This window comes from Trichosurus vulpecula, chromosome 1 (assembly GCF_011100635.1).
Source record: "Trichosurus vulpecula isolate mTriVul1 chromosome 1, mTriVul1.pri, whole genome shotgun sequence".
NCBI classification, from domain to species: domain Eukaryota; kingdom Metazoa; phylum Chordata; class Mammalia; order Diprotodontia; family Phalangeridae; genus Trichosurus; species Trichosurus vulpecula.
Window position 1 is genome coordinate 53,423,899 of NC_050573.1, and position 19,780 is coordinate 53,443,678.

Below are 19,780 nucleotides of genomic sequence, written 5' to 3' on the forward strand. Positions count from 1 at the left end.
GGCTTCCTCCTTGGCACAGATAGATCTTCCTCTCCTCCAAAAGGCTTTTTTTCCATTCCTCTGATTGGGCTGGCCCCATCCAATCCTCCTTCCCTGTGTATTTATTTTGCATATGTCCGGATAATCTGTGAACATAATAATAGCCAACATTTATGTAGTTATAGATAGTTCATATACTTGATGTGTCATGGTCCTCTTCGAAAAGGAAGGACAAGGTTTCTAAAGCACTGGCATTTATGGAGTGCTTTAAAGTTTTGCAAACATCTCGGCTGATCCTCACAACTCTGAGGGGGAAGTGCTGTTACCATCCCCATTTTTACAGATGAAACCAAAGCAAACAAGTTAACTCAGGATCGCTCAGCTAGTGTCTGGGGCTGGGTTTGAACTCAGATTTCCTGACTCTCTCTGCTGTGTTAACTAGCTGTTTTATCCCCTAAAGGGATGCTTCTTGAGGGCAGAGTGTCTCAATCCTCTGTTTGTATCCCCAGTTCCAAGCAAATAGTAGGCACTTAATTATTTATTGATTTCATTTGTTCATTCACTTCAGCTATTTGCTTAAGTGCCTCCTATGTACCAGGTCCTGAATCAGATGTTGAAGACAGAAAGATGAGGCACAAAGTTTCCTTTCAGGCAGGTTTTGATTAATCAAGGAAAAACACATACACACAGAACTCTAAAGGAAAGTGAGAGAAGCAGAAAGGAGGGGAGAGTTCTGGCTAAGGAGCCATTTTAGAGGTGTCTGGAGAAGGTGCCTCCCAGGAAAGATGGAGATCACAGGATTATAGCCCCAGAGCTGGAGGCCAGCTAGTCTGTCCCCCTACTTTTACAACTGATGATACTGAACAGACAATATTTCATGGCTCCAGGCCTCATTATTCCTTGGGAAGGCTTAGTTCAGGGTAGCCCATTTGCCTCTAGAGACAAGCTCAAAATAGATTTCTTTCATACTGATGATGGATTTGAGGAGTGCTCGCATCACTGGCCTGCTTTACTGTCAGTCTTTTGAAGTCATGACTGGTCACTGCATTAGTTGGAGTTTCAAGTCTTTGAGTGTGGTTTTCCTTTACATTATCGTGGTTATTCCATGAACTTTTTCCTGGTTCTGCTTACTTTGTTCTGCATCCATTCATGCAAGCCTTCCTAAGTTTCTCTGAATTCATTATGCTCATTTCTTATAGCACAATAATACTCATATACCACAACTTGTCAGCCATTCCTAGTCTCCAGGTACACAGTTTCCTTCCAGCTTTCACTACTACAAAAACTACTGCTGTGAATATTTTTGTACATATAGAATATTTGCCTCTCTTTTTTATGGTTTAATGACTTTTTTAGTATAATTCCACAGGTGTTTTCTAGAATAGTCACATCAATTTAAAACCAATTCATAGTTCCACCAATGGTATATTACTGAGCCTATCTTTCCATAGCCACACCAACATTTACTACTTCAGTCTTCTGTTAATCTGACGAATATGAACTGAAACATAAAACATCCAGTAAGCATTTATTTTTTATTTTTTTAATCTCCTTTTAAAAAAATATTTGTTTTTAGTATCCAGGATTCACTTTTATAAGATTTTGAGTTCTAAATTTTTTCCCTCCCTTCCCCTTCCCAAAACAGCATGCAAACTGGTATGGGCTACACATACATGATCATATTAAGCAGATTTCCACATTAGTCATGTTGTGAAGGAAGCATGAGAACAAAAGAGAAAAACCACGAGGAAGAAAAAAGAATAGTACTCTTTGGTCTGCATTCAGACTCCATGGTTCTTCTTGTGGATGTGGATAGCATTTTCCATCACGAGTCTTTTGGAATTGCCTTAGACCGTTGTGTTGTTGAGAAGAGCTAAGTCTATCAAAGTTGGTCATCACACAGTGCTGCTGCTCCAGTAAACATTTATTAAACAACTGCTGTGTGCAAGGCACCATACTAAGTACTGTATACAATTTGTAAAAAATCACAGTTTTAATTTCCATTTCTCTTTTTTATTAATGACTTGGAGAATTTTTTTCATATGATTGTTGACAGCTTATATGACTCCTTTTGAAAACTGCCTATTCATATCCTTTGACCACTTAACTGCTGGGAATAGCTCTTGTTCTTATGGATTTGTACCAGTTCCAGGTGCATCTTGAACATCAGACCTTTAATACACAGTCAGCCCTCAACTTTTTCAGGTGGTAATATTCCTAGAAAATAGCACAAAAGTAAAAAATGTGAATGTTGCATCAAACTCTGGGAAATGGGGGTTTGGGTACCCATGACCACCAAAAAGTGTTATCTTTCACTAGAGATTGCTGAAGATACACTTTCTGCATACAGTTCTTTATAACAAAACATCAGTTCTGATAACATGCACTTTTCCTAACACAGCAACCATGAAATAACCCATAAAATGCAGGGGACAGGAGAGGCAACTCCATCCTGGTTGGGGAAGGGCAGGGGTAGTACAATGTCAGAAGAACCCCAAGGTGAAAAAGGCAAAGGAGCATCCTGCCATTTCTATTCCCCCTTTTGGCTCTGTGGTTGAACTGTTCCAGGATGAAAAGCACGTGCCAGGGCAGATGCTGGCGCTTTTGGTGAGAGGGTGCTTCGCACTGCTCATTTTTTTTTTCTACTGTGCATAGCCATGAATGTGCAAAGTTGCCCATGCAAAAGTGAAAATGAGGTTACTAATACAGCCACATGACTGCTTGAAGTGGAGAAAGCTAAATGTGTGACCACTGATGATCAACTGTATGTGTTTACTGTAAAGATTTTTTCCCCAATGAATTACTTCTCTTCTAATTCAGCTGCATTGATTTTGTTCTTAGAGAAACTTTGCAATTTTGTTGAAATCAGTCAAAACCGTCTATTGTATCTCCTGGGAACACCTCTATCCTTTGTTGATTAAAGAATTCTTCTGCTAGGTATAGTTGTACAAAGGTACCTCCTTCCATTTTCTGTATGACCTTTTATATTTTTAGACATATATATTAGAACTTACTATGGTACATGGCATAAAATGTTATTCTAAACTTAGTTTTTGCCAAACTGCTTTCCAGTTTTCTAGAAGTTTTTGTTGGATGACATGTCTTTACCCTAGTAGTCAAGGTCCTTGGATTGGCCAAACACTAGTTCATTACTTTTCATTGTAAACTCTGTGCATGGTATTGTATGGGATCGGAGTATTATGGGATCCTCTCGAGATTTCTTGTTGGAGAGATATCACACACATAACATACTCACACTTATGGTGGCAGAGAAAACAACCACCACCATACAGGCCATGCATAATTAATGGCAAATGAAGGTGGCTTCTCTGCTCCTGGACTCTTTCCACTTCAACGCATCTTCTGTAGTGCTGCCCAGTTGGCATTCCTAATACATAAATATGCCTGGACCATGTCATTCCGGTGACTCCCAGTTACTGCCTCTAGGATAAGCCCTTCACAGTCTGGCCTCAGCCAGGCCTTCCTTCACACAGTCTTATATTCTGAACTGGCCTCTGTCTGCATGAGCTGTCTCCCCCATGCTCACAGCATACTGACCCCTCACTTAGATTTCACAGGTTCCCTGACTCCTTCAAGGCTCAACTTCTAGATCCCCCCAGTTGCTAGCGTCTCTCCTCCCCCTTCCCCGCCCCCCACAAATTATTTTACACTGATATGTGTTTCTATTTTTTCCCCACATTAGAATGTTAACTCCTGGTGGGCAGGAATGATTTCCTTTTTTCTTTGTATCCCAGAGCCTTGCACATAAGCACTTTTTTTAACATTTGCTGAATACATGAAGGAAGGAAGGAAGGAAGGAATAAGTTGGAGGTGCTCAGAAGGTCCCCTTCCTCCTCCTCCTTTGCTCAAGGGCACCTCCTGTCTTCTTTCCAGACCTTTTTCTGACTGCCCAGAGCAGTCTTTCCCTTCTCCTGGGCTCTGTAGCCTTTCTCATCCTTCCCATACAGTCTCATACTTGCTTCTTGCTGTCTGCTTTTAAACAGAACTTGGAGCCTCCCTCTGGGCCTTATGAACAGAGGAACCCCTCAGCTTCTTTGAATTTTTTATCTGTAAAGTACTCTCTTCATATCAGTGCTTCTGTGAGATAAATGCTCTATAGCGTATGAACTGCTGTATAGCCTCTGTGATTGTTTCTTGCACATTTTAGCTTTAATAAGGGCTTGGCTGATGTGTCTTTGGACATAGGGACTCTCCTCATTCCCCTAGGCTGGGCCAGCAGAGCCTTCCAGGTGGAAAAGGTTTCCCTCATGGGCTTAGCACCCACAGTGATAGCCTGTATGTCTGTTGTTCAAGGACCTGCCCCTGCTAAGTTCAGAGAGGTGTCGGCTAGAGCCAAGACATTCTCAAAGACCTTTTGCCAAGGGGCTGTGTGTATCAGTGGAGAGAGGACCTACAATGAGAAAATCGTGCCTCTTTGGAGTATTGAGCTGCCTTATCTCCACTGTACAGTGCAGTTCAACAAGCATATAGTAAACGCCTCCTGTGTGCCAGGCCCTGGCCTAAACCTGTCTTCAAGGAGTTCGCATTTTCTTGGGGTATGTAACATGTTAATAGAAGAGGAAATACAAGCTAATTTGAGAGGGAGGGAGGGAGCACCAACAAGCCCGACGGAGGGGGGAGCTCTGGAGCTGAGCCTTGAGGGAAGCTAAGAATTCTAAGTGGTGGGACTGAGGAGATGGGGCGTGCAAAGGGATGGAGGGGAAAGATGACAACAAGCGACCACTTTGGCCCCTGCGTGGAGTACGTGAAGCGAAAGTGTTAACTATGTCTGGGGAGACAGGATGGCTCCGGGTTGTCAAGGGCCTTTGATGCCAAAGCAGGACATTTCAGTGGTAATAGAAGCTGGTGGGGATTTTGTAAGAGGGAGGTGACAAGGTCAGTCCTGTGCTTTTGGAAAACTGTTGTGGCCCAGGATAGAAGATAGTTTGGAAAGGAGAAAGACTGAAAACGGGAAGCCCGGTCAGGAGGCCGTTGTACGTGTGCAGGGGAAAGCCGATGAGAGCCTGTACTAGGGTAGCTGTGGTGTGAGGGGAAAGAATGGGACTGACAGTCTAGAAGAGGACTCCCCCCTAAGCTAGGAACCTGAGTCCCTGGAAAGATGGCAGGGCCCTCAGCAGAGGGTGGGAAGGTACGAGGGAAAGATCAGGACTTCCGTTTTGGACACATTGAAAGACGTAGAAGTCTAGGTTCCCGGCTGGCAGTTGGTGATGTGAGACTGGAGGTCAGGAGAAGTTGTTTTGTTGTTTGACCTTTGTTTCTTGAAGAGCACCATCAGGGAGGTGATGCCATGACTTGCAAGTGAATTGGATTTAAATGAAGGAGGGCTGTGCAAAGTCAGCAGCCTTGCTTTCTTCTCCAGAGCCATCTGGGGCCAGTGACCGGGTGACTGGAGATGGCCCCCAGTCAGGAGAGAGACTAGGACTGGATATATAGGTCTGACATCATCTGTATTGAATAGATCACTGAATTCATGGGAGCTGATGAGATCACAGAGAGAAAACATGGCCCAGGACAGAGCTTTGGGGGATACTTTTGTTTGGGGGCAGAAGATGGGCAATAATTCAGCGAAGAAGTGGTCGGACGGGAAGGAGGAGAACTAAGAGAGAACAGTGTCATCACAGAAGTCAAGGGAGGAAAGGAGAAGGACCAGAAAGGGGAGTATAAGGTTGTGTATAAGTGAGGTTGACACACTAACTAGATCAGATGTCCAGCCAGGGCAGGGACTTTGCCTTTTCCTCTTTTTTTGTATTCTCCCTGAAGTGTTTCCTATAATGCTAAGCATGGACCAAGTCACAAGCTGGTTCTTGAAATGAATCAGATAAGATTAGAATTCTAGGAGGTGAATGACTTTGTACCTATTTCATATTGCCTCCAGGACCTAATTGGCTTTGGCTTCAATTTAGGGTAGGAATAGAGGGCTAGGCCTGAGCCCTGGCAGATTGAGTTCAGCTCAGGTGCTTTCTAAGTCACTAGGCTGTCAAGGCCATCCAAAATAGAATTGAACCTGAGGAAACATCTCAGCCCTAGGTATGGGGAGCAACTTAAAAGACATGTCCTGTGGATGAAGGGTTAGGTGCTATGGGCAAAGCCCCGAGCTTCAGGTGCACTGTTGTGATTGTGTCTTCTCTTCTCTCTCCAACCCAGTGCTAGAGGCCCGAGTAAGACAACTCCAGAACGAGTATGTATCTGAAGTGACAGTAAATCGAGTGGAAGTGGCGCCACGGAAACCAGTAAGTCAGAAGGACTTGCAGGCCCTTGAACTGGTGGAGGACAGAGTCAAGGGAGATGCCAGCAGTGCAGCCACCGAAGCGGGGAAGGCCTCCCTCCGGTGGATGGAGAGGCTTACTGAGGAAAGGAATGAAATGCACAGGAGACAGCAGATCCTGGAGAGCAAGCTCAAGAAGGTGACCTTTTGTGAATCCCAGATCAAGAGGAGAGAGAAAGAGTTTCTTGCCAGAAAACTGAAAGGAAACAAACAGACGCCTAATATTGGGAAAGAGAAAGCCGTAGTGGGGCGGGAGACTCCACATCACAGTAAGAAACAGGAGTCTTTTAAGGCCTTGAAAGTTCAGAAGGAAAATAAAACTTCTGTTGATGACTTGGACTCCTCCAGGCTGATGCCTGAAGTGTCTAGACATTCCAAGAAACAGCTTTTAATTCTGGACTATTTGGAGTGCTTGCTCTCTCAGGACCTTGTGACACAAGCCAATCATCTGCTTCTGTCATACTTTCATCGCCCCGGTAGCCAGAAGTTGCTGACTCTGCCCATGTACAACAGCGTCTTGAAAGCTTGGGCCAAGCAGGTAAGACTGTCTGCCAGGGCTCCTTCCCCAGGAGACTGGCAGTGGGTAGGCTCTCCCTTTCTCTTTGCCCAGGTTGCCACTGGTACCTATTAAATCCTGCCCTGGAATCTGGGCTGCATGTTTGGGTAGCTTGGGCATCCTCCTGGGGTCAGTGGATAGTGTATTCCCTGAGGACAGGGCAGCCCTTTGGCATCACCTTGTACTCAAAGCTTCGCCGAAGTCTCCCCTTGCTGCTCCCCCCCCTCCGTGTTACTAAATCTCCTTAGCATGCTGTTACTGGGTACATTTTTAGAATGCTCTCATGTCATCCCCCAAAAGTAACAGTAGCTTCTTAATGTATATCTAAGTCTTTGCTTCCCCAAGCCCTTGTTTTTTCCTTCTCATTTAAGACTTACAGCAACCCTATGAGGTAGATATCCCCATTTCACAAATGAGGAAACTAAAGTTCAGAAAAATTAACCAGCCCTTGCCCAGCACTGCACCAGGAGGCCTCCTCAGCCCTTGGCTAGCACTGCACCAGGAGGCCTCCTCGGCCCCTGCCCAGCACTGCACCAGGAGGCCTCCTCGACCTTTGCCCATAACTGCACCAAGAGGCCTCCTCAGTCCTTGCCCAGTGCAGGTGGAGGATGTTCCTGCCTGGGTAGCCCACTCCCCTCCATCCAGCCCATTTTCCCCACAGTGACCTCCTCTTGCTTCTACCTCCATTGTGCCCATGTCCACATCCTTTATGGAAGCAAATAAAGTTGCGGCGTAGATTGGGCTCTCTAACTGACAGCATGTTGCCTTCTCTGTTTTTGGCAGGAGAGTGGGGCAGGTAGTGTTTAGGGGAGGGGAGTCATTAAGACAAGTGTGAACCCAGGTGACTTTACAAATTTGGTTAAGGAGAGGGGCAGAGCACAGAGATCACTTGAGTGAGGGGCAGTGGACAATGTTGGGGGGATTGTTGGAAAGGGATGGTTCCACCAAGGGCCTGGGTAAGTCTTCTGTGACCAAGAGCTCAGGGCTTTTGTTGATTTCCCTTCTCTCAGGGCTCCTTGCATCAAATAAGCACCTTGTTTTCCATGATGAACAAGTCAGGGCTGACTCCTGACCTAGTTTCCTATGCTTCGGTTCTGGAGTGTATGTGTCGAGCAAATGCAGACTTCAAGATCATCAAGAGGTAAAGCTGCCCCTGGGCCTAGTGAGGGTTCCCTCTCTGGTCAAGCATGTCTTGTATCTCCCTGGGAATCAGTGCAGTGTGTGCATGACACCCCTATGCCATCCTGCTCTCTACTCCCTCTGTGCTGAGATCTGGAGGTGGTCACCTGGGCCAGTCCCTTCTCTTTAGAGGTGAGGAAGCGCAAAATGAAGTGACTGAGCCCAGATCACACAAATAGAAAAGCCAATATTTGAGCCCAGGTCGTCTGATTCCAAAGCCAGTGGTTCTCCACAGAAGGACCTTGGAATTAGACTGAAGTACTACTTCCCCAGTCCTCCAGGGGTCCCAGATTTCCACAACTCCCATCCAGACTTTAATGGCTGCTCTTAGTTCTGATCTGAACTTACCAGCAACTTACTCACTGGGCACACATGTTGGGCCTGGGTGGTGGCTTACTTGGCCCTGTCACCCCCTCTGAGCATTTCTTTAGTCCTGCCTAGGCTCGGGTCTACAGTCCACAAGTCTTGCAGGTAATCTGAGTCTCTATTCTTTGGTCATTTACTATCTGGTGCTCTCTCCCTCCTCAAAGGGCCCTTTTAATGTTCTCCCCAAAGACTGATGTCAGGGGCTAGACTTGCTGCATGGGGCCTCTCTTTCCAGCTTCAGTGTCCTCTGGTCCTGTTCCTTTATACCTTGAGGGGCCTGGGATCCCAGGGTAGAGAGAGTTTTGAGGAAGGAGGGAAGGGAAAGGACTTTGCTGGGAACTGTTTGGGATTGCCCTAATTGTGGCAGTAGCAAGAATAGCTGACAGGAGGGACAGTGGTTCCCAGGAGCCTCAGGTGTGGGGTGGGCTTCTGCCTGCTGGTGGGCGCTTGGGTCAGTACCAGACACTAGGGTCAAAAGCTCTTGCTGTTGGGGAGCACATTCAAGGTAGAGCAGGTGGTAGGAAGTCTTCTGGGTGACTTGACTGGGGTCCTCTCTCACCTGCTTGCCCTTGTTCTTTCTGCCAGTGGAAGCCTTTGCCAGATTCTCTCCCTATCTTGTCCTGACCCCGCCCTCTCTGGGACACAGTAGTTCTTTGAGCCCCTTCCCCATCCCAGCACTTGACATTTTTGCAAAGTGCTGTTGGAGCCTTATGATTTTCTTGTGAAGTAGGTGCTGCATTTCGCAGGGGAGGACACTGAGACCTAGAAAAGTTAACTAACTTGGGGGTGATCGTTTGGCTAATTGTCACTGGAGGGAGTTGAGCCTCAGTGTTCCTAATTTGTGGTCAGTACCCTGTCCACCAGGCCACACTGGAAAGTGTCTTTTTTTTCTGTACCTTTAACAAAATAAAGTTTTTGTTTCAAGTTCTTCCCCTCTCCCATCTATTTCCCTAGCAAATAGTGCTCTTCCTCCTCAGATATTCTGAAAGTACTCGGATGTCTTCGCTTCACTCCCTATCCTATACTTCTCTGTCTAGGAATCTTTATGTTGTGAGCTCCTTATGGGACTGGCAAGGATTATTCTGCCTTTGGCTTTTTATTTGCAGTGTAAAGCAAAGTGCCTATGGCACATAGTAGGAGTTTCATTACTATTTGCTGAATTAAGTTGTCGTAAGGGAACATGAAATTTATAAAGGAGGGAACCACTGGCCCAGGCTTAACATTTGTCTGCCTTTGCACACAGCTGTCTGAATCAGATGGCGAAGGATGGCCTGCACCTGAAGAACCTTTTCCACGAGGTGGCGCTCCACAGGCAGGAGAGGATGATGGTGCTGAAAGCCATCCAGAAGGTGGAGCCCGGATTCTCACCCCCCCCAGCATCCTCCCGCAAGATCGCCATATCTCCTCTCCTTAGAGACTTCTATTCCAAGGTGACTATGGGTGTCCCTTTGACTCACTTCACTCAGGACTATGAAGGCACTTAGCTCATTCTACAGTGAATCCATGTTTTGAATGGGCCTTGTCTAGAGGCTGTTCCTTTTGGAGAAGCTGAAGGGCTCTGGCCTCAGGCTTGGATTCAAGACCTAGGCTCGAGTCCAGCTTCTTCCTGTTACTAGCACTATCATCGTGAGCAAGCTCGTTCCTCTTTCTGAGCCTGTTTCCTCCCCTTTAAAACAAGGGGTTGGATCAGATTATCTCTGTGGTCCTTTTAGACTGTCAGAGCATATGAATAAAGAGGAGAAGCTGTTTGGTGGTCATTTCAGGGTCATGCTGATCAATACCACAGAGACTCAGAAAGGGTTAGGATAAAGGGTATGGATGACAGAGCTGTAAAAGGTTGTCGTAAGAGAAATCTGGAGTGTTTGAGGAACAGCTGAAGTTTTCAAGGGTACTGTTACGAAAGACAGCTTTGCTTCTTGGTGTTTGTTGTCATAGGTGGGCTCCTTCCAGAAGGAGAGAGTCTTGGTCTGCTGCAGGCTGACCCTTTGTTTCTATGTCATATAAAACCACCTCTGGCTTCAATTGGCTGCCTTCTTGTCTCATCTGTGCCTCTCCCCCATTGGTGCGGGTAGTTGAGAGTTAACTTCTGTGATGTGTAATTGGTGTTACTGTTTTGGGTTTGTAGGAAGAGCCCGCATCTTACCCAAAGCTGCCACTGTCTCTGCTCGAGCTGCAGAAACGCTTCCAGCAGCAGCTAAAGTTGGAGTCAGCCATGACGATCACTATTGACTCAGTGGAAAAGAAACCACTAACAAACCAGAATCATCATGCAGTGAGTCCTTTCTTTTCTTGCCGTCTCTGACCTCAGGCTCTGTCCTGTCACTAGCCTACATTTGATCTGGGGGTTGCAGTCACTGTCGAGCTCCAGGAAAGCCTCCTGCCCTTCTAGGAAGCTCACACACACTTGTCAGTTGTCTGCTCTTTTCTTCTCCCTCTAGAGGTGGGTCTAGTGTCTTGAGCTTTCCCCAGGTTGGTTAAGAGGAATGGCCTTGGGTGTATTGGAGCCACATGCTTGGCTAATGCTATGGAGAAGCCCAGAGGCAAGAGAGGAGAGTACAGGCATCTCTGACTCCAGAGAAAAGAGAGAAAAGGGACCTAGAAAATTTCAGGAAAACCTTTCAAGATATCATCCCATTCCCAGGATGCACATCACAGTAGAGGGGGGAGGAGAGGCCTGGCTAGAGCAAAGGAGAAAGAGAAGAGAAGATAGAGTCAATGTGAACTAGATGGAAACTCTTCTCAGGGCTCCTCAAAAGCACATCTCAGGGCTGGCATTGCTACCCTCTTAGCCTCCCAGTTCAACTGGGCATCTTTTTCCATTTCTGCCGTCTCTGCCATCTTTAGCACTTACCCCCTCATGTCTAGATTGCTGCATGCCAGAATCTCAGATCCTAATCCATTACATTGGCAGGAGTCCTCTCTAACGCATACCAAACGATCAAAGGTTGTCTAGCCTCTACTTGAAGATTCCTGCAATGGGGAACCCACTGCCTCCCAGAGCAGCCTGTTCTCTTTGGTGAGAGTTTTCAATGTTAGGAAGTTTTTTCTTACATTGAATTGAAATCTGTTTCTCTGTACCTTCTACCCTTTGTTCATAGCTCTGCGTTTTCTGCTTAAGCAGCAGTTTGCCATAATGACCCTTAAAATATTTTAATGTAGCGATGTAGTCTTCCTTCAAGTCTCCCCTTCACCTAGCCACATGACTTTAGTTTCTTCGGCCAGTTGTCACGGCATAGTTTCCATGCTACTCACCATCCTGGTCACCCTTTTTTGGATGTGCTTCCATTTATCAGAGTTCTTTCCAAAATGGATTGAGCATAGTTAACCAGGGCACCGTGCATTGGGACTAATCACTTAATTCTAGATGCTAAGTCTCTATTCGTGCAGTTTAATCTTGCATTACTTGTTGGGGGGAGCTGCCGAGTCCCTTTGGTGACTCATTGTGCATGTGGCTATTCTTGTTCAGTCATTCCTACTCTTTGTGACCCTTTTGGGATTTTCTTGGCAAAGATACTTGCAGTGGTTTGCCATTTCCTTCTCCAGCTCACTTAATTTTTTTTGGTTGTTTTGGGGGGTTTTTTTGTTGTTGTTTTCAAAAAATTATGAAATACGTACTACACATTGGTTTCAAAGCTACCCAGCTTTTCTGTGCTTCCCTCTAACTTTTTTGTTCTCTGCTGGGCACTTTTAATTGTTTTTCCTTCCTCCCTCCCCACCCCACCCTAGAGAAGGCTATAATTTAAACATGAATATATATGTTTACATATTCATATAAATGTATATATACACATACATACACATATACATATATGCAAAACTGTACTATACATCTGTTAGTTTTTTCTCTGGAGGTGTATGTAGCATCTTCCTTCATGGTCCTTTGGAGTTGGTTTGAGTGCTGATGATACTCAAGATGAATTAGGCAATCACTCGAAGTTGTCCTTAGGACAGCGTCTCTATTTCTGTGTACATTGTTCTCTTGGTACTGCTCGTTGCACTTTTTCATGCAAGTCAGTCAGCTCCTCCTTTCTTGTAATGCAGTAGTAGTCCATCACAGTCATATACCACAACTTGTTTAGCCATTCCCCAATTAAAGGGCATCTATCATTTTAGCCAGTCTAATGGGTATAACATATTTCTCCAAGCTGTGTTAATTTTCATTTTTCTAATCAATAATGATTTAGAGCATTTTTTTAATATGACTGTATATAGTTTTGATTTGCTTATCAAAAAAGTGCTTGTCCATGTCCTTTGACCATTTATCAGCTGGGGAAATGAGTCTTATGCTTGTAAATTTCGCAAAGTTCTTTATGTATTTGAGAAATGAAACCTTTATCTGAGAGACCCGCCTATGAAAAATTTCCCCCAAATTTCTGCTTTCTTTATAATCTTGGCTACATTGGTTTTATTTGTACAAAAGCTTTTAAATTTAATATAATTGAAATTATCCATTTTACACCTTACAGTGCTATCTCTTGTTTGTTCATAAATTGTTCTCCTATTCATGAGGCTGATAAGTAATGTGTTCCATGTTCTTCTAACTTTATTGTGCTATCTCCCTTTATGTCTAGCTTATGTATCTGTTTTAATCTTATCTTGGTACATGGTTTAAGATATTAGTCTATGCTCAATTTCTGCCAGACTGTTTTCCAGCTTTCCCAACGATTTTTAGCAAATAATGAATTCTTATCCCAAAAACTTAAATCTTATATTTGTCAAGCACAGGGTTACTATAATCCTTTACTACTGTGTATTGTATATGTACTGTGTTCTAGTGATCTACCTTTCTGTTTCTTAGCCAGTACCAAATAGTTTTGATATTTACTCCCTTTTAATATAGGTCTGGTACTGATGAATCTCCTTCCTTTACATTTTTCCCCCTTTGAAATTCTTGACCTTTTGTTCTTGCAAATGAATTTTGTTTTTATTTTTTCTAATGCAGTAAAATAATTTTTTTTAGTAATTTAATTGGTATGGTATTGAATATATCAGGTAAGATAGTCATTTTTATTATATTGGTTTTGCCTAACCACAAATAATTTCTCCAGGTATTTAAATCTGACTTTATTTGTATAAAAAGTGTTTTATAATTATGTTCATGCAGTTCTTGGGTCTGTTTTTGTAGGCATACTCTCAGGTGTTTTGTACTGTCTACAGTTCATTTAAATGGGGTGTCTCTTCCTATCTCTTCTTGCAGGGTTTTTTTGGTGATATATAAAAATGCTGGTGATATATATATGGATTTATTTTACATCCTACTACTTCGCTACATTGTTGTTTCAACTAATTTTTTAGTTGCATCTTTAGGATTTTCCAAACATATCATCATATTGTCTGCCAAAAGAAATACTTTATTTGCCTCATTTCCCATTTTGATTCCTTCAGTTTTTCTTCTCTTATTCTATTGCTAGCGTTTCCAAATAATATTGGTGACACATAGTGTAGTTTCCCTTTTTATCTCTTTTAATTAAATATATTTTAGCTTTAACTTTGAAATCACAGTTGCTACCCCTGCTTTTTTTACATCAGCTGAGGTATGTTATCTTAACGCTGTATCACTCATTTTTAATTGTGTTTCTTATAGACAGCATATTGTTAGTTTCTGATTTTTAATCCATTCTGTCCATTTCTGTTTTATGGATAAATTCGTATCATTCACATTCAGAGTTATAATTACTAGCTTTATATTTCTCTCCATCCTATTTTTCCTCACTGTTTATCTTTCTCCGTCTGTTTACCCTATCCCCTCTCCCTCTTCCTTTCTAACCACTATCTTGCCCTCCTATTCCTTAACTTACCCACCCTTCTAAAAGTCCCTCCCTTATCCTATGCACTCACCTTCTTATTTCTTTATAAATTTAGAAGACATTTAGAGCCTCTTAGATGTATATGTTGTTCCTACAGTTCTGATAAGAGTATGGTTCCAGCATTACCAGCCCTCCACCCGCACTTGCATCTTTTATATCATATTTGTGTCTCATTTGTTTGAGATAATTGCTCCTTTTTCTCTCTCTCTACTCAGTTTTTTTTTTTCAGAAACACCTTATCATACTCAGCTTAACCTAAGCCTTGTTTTCAAACTACCCAAGTACTGATGATGGTTGTAAGAGTACTGACAATGTTTTCACCTATAAGAAGTAAACAGTTTGAGCTTATTGAATCCCTTATAGTTGGGCTTAAATGTTTATCTTATGTTTATCCTTAATCTTATACATCAGATTTTCCATTAAATTCTGGTCTTTTCATCATAAATACCTGAAAGTTTTTCACTTCATTGAATACCGATTTTTTCATTCAGGATTATGCTCAACTTTGCTGGGTAAGTTATTTTGGTTTGCAACCACAGCTCTTTTGCTCTTTAAAATATTATATTCTAAGACCCATGGTCTTTCAGTGTAGAAGCTGCCAGATCTGTCTTGGGTAATCCTGATTGTAGCTCTGCAGTATATAAATTGTTTTTTTCTTGTTGTTTATAGTATTTTCTCCACCTGGGAACTTTGAAACTTGGCTATGATATTCCTGTAAGTTTACTTTCTGGGATCTCTTTCAGGTGATGATTGGATTTTTTCTATTTCTACTTTACCCTCTCATTCTGAAACTTCAGGGCAATTTTCCTTAATTTCTTGTAATATTATATCAAGATTCTTTTTTTGGTTGTAACGTTCAGGTGATCCAGTAATTCTTATATTATTTCTCCTCAATCTGTTTTCCAGATTCGTTGTTTTTCTAATAAGATTGTTTCATATTCTCTTCTATTTTTTCATTCTTTTGATTTTATTTTATTTCTTGGTGTCTTGTAATGCCATTAGCTTCCCCTTGTCTAATTCTAGTTTTCCAAGAGTCATTTTCTTCCTTAAGTTTTTGGATCTCTTTTTCCGATTGGATAACTTTCTTTTCATAATTTTCTCAGATTGCTCTTATTTTTTTTCTTATTTCCCCCCAATCTCTCTATTTTGATTTTTTGAATTCTTTTTTAGTTCCTCCAAGAACTCTCTTGGGCTTGTGACCATTTGGCTTTTCTCTTTGAATTAGGAGTGGCTTTTTTGACTTTACTATCTGAATTATGAACCCAGTTTTTCTTTACTCCCATAGTAGCTGTCTGTGATTGGGTTCTTTCTCCTTTGCTTATTCCTTTTTATTTTGTTTTATTTTATTTTTAGCAGCTTATTATTGTAATTGGCTATAGTCCTAGGGTGTGAGTAATGGTGCCCCAGGCCTCAGATCCTTCTTACTGTTATTTTCTGAGCTGTCTCTAGGGTCCAACGTTGGGCACTTCTCTCTACCCCTAAGCCACAGCTAGGGCTCCCAGCCATGCTTTGCTAGATAAATACTCTTGTTCCCAGCAGTCCCTCCAGTGGCTACAAACTTTAGCTCTTCCCTCTGCCCTGGTGCTGAAACCAGGGACTCTACTGTCCTGCAAGTGCCCACAGCCAGCAAGGTCCACGCCAAGCAGACCATATCTAGTCAGCACACCTGTGCATAGCACCCCTTGACAGCAGAGGGTCCTTCAGTCCTGTCCCATCTCTCCCCCTCCCCCCCCAACTGTCTCACTCCCATAGTGTCTGTGCTGTTAGAGTTCCTGAGGCAGAGGCTGCCTTCCAGACCCAACTGTCCCCTGAGCTGCTTGTTCATTGGTTCGATGGAGCTGCCCTGGAGGCTTTTGCTTTACTCAGGCCAGACCTGTGCCCCTTAAGGTCAAATCTTTCCTGGGGTTCTCTCAAGTTTTCTTAGGAAGACAACCACATAGAATACTGCCCCTCCAGCTCATTTTACAGATGGGGAACTGGGACAAACAGGGTGAAGTGACTTGCCCAGGGTTATGCAGTTAGTTAAGTGTCTGTGGCCAGACTTGAACTCAGGGAGATGAATCTTCCTGATCCAGGCGCAGCTCCCTATCCATTGTGCTACCTAGCTGTGCACCAAAAGTCTCAGATCTTTTTCATATGAACTCTTTGTCTAACCACACCTTCCCTGTCATATTTTTCCTGGAGTTGATTTTTTTTAACTTAAGTTTATAACTTTAAATTTCTTTCTCCGCAATTCTGTGTTATTAGATTTGTCCCATTGTTCTAGACTTTTGAGGGCTTTTTGCATTCTGACTCAGTCACCCAGCATATTAACTGTCCCTCCTTTGGTGTTGTCTTCAAATTTGGGAAGTTAACTATCTGAGATTTTATCCAAGGCATTGATAAAAATGCTCAACAACATAGAACCAAGGACAGATCCCTAGGGCACTGCTGTAGAGACTCCATCCAGGTTAACCACAATCAATTAATGATTACTTTTTGACTCTGGTCATTAAACCAGCTCCAGAATCCTAACTGTAGTCCTCTCTTCATCTGGTCCATGTGGGTAGCATGAAAGATTTTTCCCAATTGCTTTGCTGAAATAAAGGTGTTCTAGAGAGAGAGAATTTCCTGATCAAGGGTATAGAAACCTTTCTAGAAAAGAAATTTAGTTTAATCTGTCATGACCTCTTCTTAAAAGAGCTATGTTAGTTTTTGGTGAGCCCCACCGTCCCTTTCACAATACATTCACTAACTTTGCTAAGAAGTTAGACTCATACAATACACACACTCGTGCACACACACACACAGACACAGACACACACACAAACACACACATACCCCCACACCCCTCCCCCCACCTCCCACCATCCCTACCTGCGCCTGCACACCTTTGCTAAGAAATGAAGTTAGGCTCACAGACCTAGAGTTTTGAGGCTCTACCCTCTTTCCTTTTTTTTTGAGAATTGGGTTAACATTTATTTCCCTGTCAGCAGCCCTACCCTCTCTTATTTAGGATTTATAGACAGCATTGAGGGCCTCTCAGCAACCATACAGGAGCATAGATATGTAGCTGGAAGGAAGCTTAAAGGTCTTTTGGTGTAATTTCCTCTAGAGGTAAGTGGGGCTCAGAGAAGTAGAATGATTTGCCCAGGGTCACACAGGCATTTGGGAAAAGCTGGGCTTCAAAGGCCAGACATTCAATTCCAAATCCAGTGTTCTTTACACTGGACAACTCTGCCCCTTCTCTTGTATGATTTCTACATCCGTCATATGCTTCCACTTAGAACACAGTCACACTCTTTACTTCATTTCTGTTGGCCTAGCTCAGTCCTCGAGGCCATATGTGGTGGCCTCAGGTGGATTTGTTCTGTAAAACTAGGACTCAGTCATATGGCTGCACCCAAGGACCTAGAAGGCCACAGGTTCCCCACCCCTGGCGCCTTTCTTGCACCCTGCCAGATTCAAGCACTTCACACCCAAACTTCATACATACCCCCCACCCCCCACCAAATAATTTTTCTTCACAGTTGCATAGTGCAGTCTTATACTCCCTAGCTTTTTTCCATCTTATTTCCTCGAGGACTTAGACAGCTGTTTCTTACAATTATGTAAGAATCTTTAGACTTAAATATTGAGAGACCCATAGTGATCAGTTAGGGGTATCCCAGTGATTTTATAGGTGAGGAAGCTGAAGCCAGGTTCTTTTACTCTAGGAAATAGTGGTGTGAATTTTGTCAAGTTCCAGTGTGTATTTTCTTACCATCTTTTTGCCTAGATTTCAACTCCATGTTTACTCTTTTTGTTTTACCCTTCACAGTCTAAATATGGTTCTTTTTGATAGAGGAAAAGAAGTGAAGCAATGTCTGTAGCGAGTAAATCTGCTGTCTTGCTTTTTGTTATCATTACCCATCTTCTCCAAGCAACTATCCCTTATTTGAGCTTCCTTTTGACACCCATTGGCAGTCTTTTTTCTTGCCCTTGACCTGCCTTTCACTGACTTGAGAGGCCTATCATTCAGCAGCACTACTTTGCCATCAGGCCATCCCCTCTCACTCATCCCTGCTAAGAACCTTCCTTCTTTTCTAGCTCCCTGTAGGAGGAAGTCCAAACTCTTCAACCTGGCATTCCAGGCCCTTGCCAGTCTGTCTCAATCTACTTCCTGCCTTATCAAATACCATGTCACCACATGTACCCTCCACATCCAGCCCAGACTAGTTTATTATACTTTGCACCTACCATGGGCACTCCTTTATGTGCCCAGTACAAAGCCTTAAACATTATAGCTGTTCAATAAATACTTTCTGGATGAATTCTTGCCTTTATTCCTCCTGTTTCTACTGATTGAAACACCACCCCCTTGGAGTAGCCCTCTGTCCTCCCCTTAGACTAAGCCTGACTTCTTCAAGGTCCTGCATGAGTCCCATTTCTTTGATGGGACCTTCTTTGACTGTTCTGTTCTTCCTGGATCACCCCTTCTTTTGGTCTGACTAGGTCACTCACCTGGATGGACTAGCTTCAGGAAAGTGAGTCAGAGGATGTGGAATTCCTCTAATCAGAGGTTGAAGAAGAGATTGCAGCTCAGAGAGGTGTTATCACCATTCTAAACCAATCTGGTTTTTTTTCCCCAAAACTATTTTTATTTATTTATTTAGTGTTTTTAGTTTACAGCATTGATTTCCACAAGAGTTTGAATTACAAATTTTCTCCCTATTTCTTCCCTCCCCCCCACCGCAGATGTCATATATTCTGATTGCCCCATTTCCCAGTCAGCCCTCTCCTGTTACCCCACTCCCCCCCCCATCCCCCTTTCCCTTACTTTCTTGTAGGGCAAGATAGATTTCTATGCCCCATTGCCTGAATATCTTATTTCCTATTTTGAACATCTGCTTTTAAAACTTTGAGTTCCAAATTCTCTCCCCTCTTCCCTCCCCACCCACCCTCCCTAAGAAGGCAAACAATTCAACATAGGCCACACGTGAATCATTATGCAAAACCCTTCCACAATACTCATGTTGTGAAAGACTAACAATATTTTGCTCCTTCCTATCCTATCCCCCTTTATTCAATTTTCTCCCTTGACCCTGTCCCTTTTGGAAAGTGTTTGTTTTTGATTGCCTCCTCCCCCTATCTGCCCTCCCTTCTATTGTCCCCCCTTTTTTATATCCTTCCGCCTTCTTTCCTGTGGGATAAGATCCCCAATTGAGTGTGTATGTTATTCTGTCCTTGGGTCAAATCCAATGAGTGCAAGATTCACTCATTCCCTCTCACCTGCCCCTCTTCCCTTCCAATGAACTGCTTTTTCTTGCTACTTTCATGCGAGATAATTTACCCTATTCTATCTCTCCCTTTGTCCCTCTCTCAGTATATTCCTTTCTCATCCCTTAATTTGATTTTATTTTTTTAGATATCATCCCTTCATATTCAACTCACCCTGTGTCCTCTGTCTATATATATGTGTATATTCCCTTCAGCTACTCTAATACTGAGGTCTCATGAATTATACACATCATCTTTCCATGTAGGAATGTAAACAGAACAGTTCAATTTTAGTAAGTCCCTTATGATTTCTCTTTCTTGTTTACCTTTTCATGCTTCTCTTGATTCTTGTGTTTGGAAGTCAGATTC

At 43.2% G+C, this 19,780-nt stretch overlaps 1 protein-coding gene across 1 annotated transcript in view; it reads left to right on the forward strand.

Annotated features, from left to right (window-relative positions):
• The window catches only part of POLRMT (RNA polymerase mitochondrial), a 50,812-nt gene that overhangs the window by 1,789 nt on the left and 29,243 nt on the right, over positions 1-19,780 (forward strand). The window contains exons 3-6 of the mRNA XM_036767471.1: positions 6,145-6,803; positions 7,832-7,962; positions 9,610-9,796; positions 10,492-10,638. Coding sequence (XP_036623366.1) covers positions 6,145-6,803; positions 7,832-7,962; positions 9,610-9,796; positions 10,492-10,638 — 1,124 coding nt within the window. The remainder of the gene's footprint in view (positions 1-6,144; positions 6,804-7,831; positions 7,963-9,609; positions 9,797-10,491; positions 10,639-19,780) is intronic.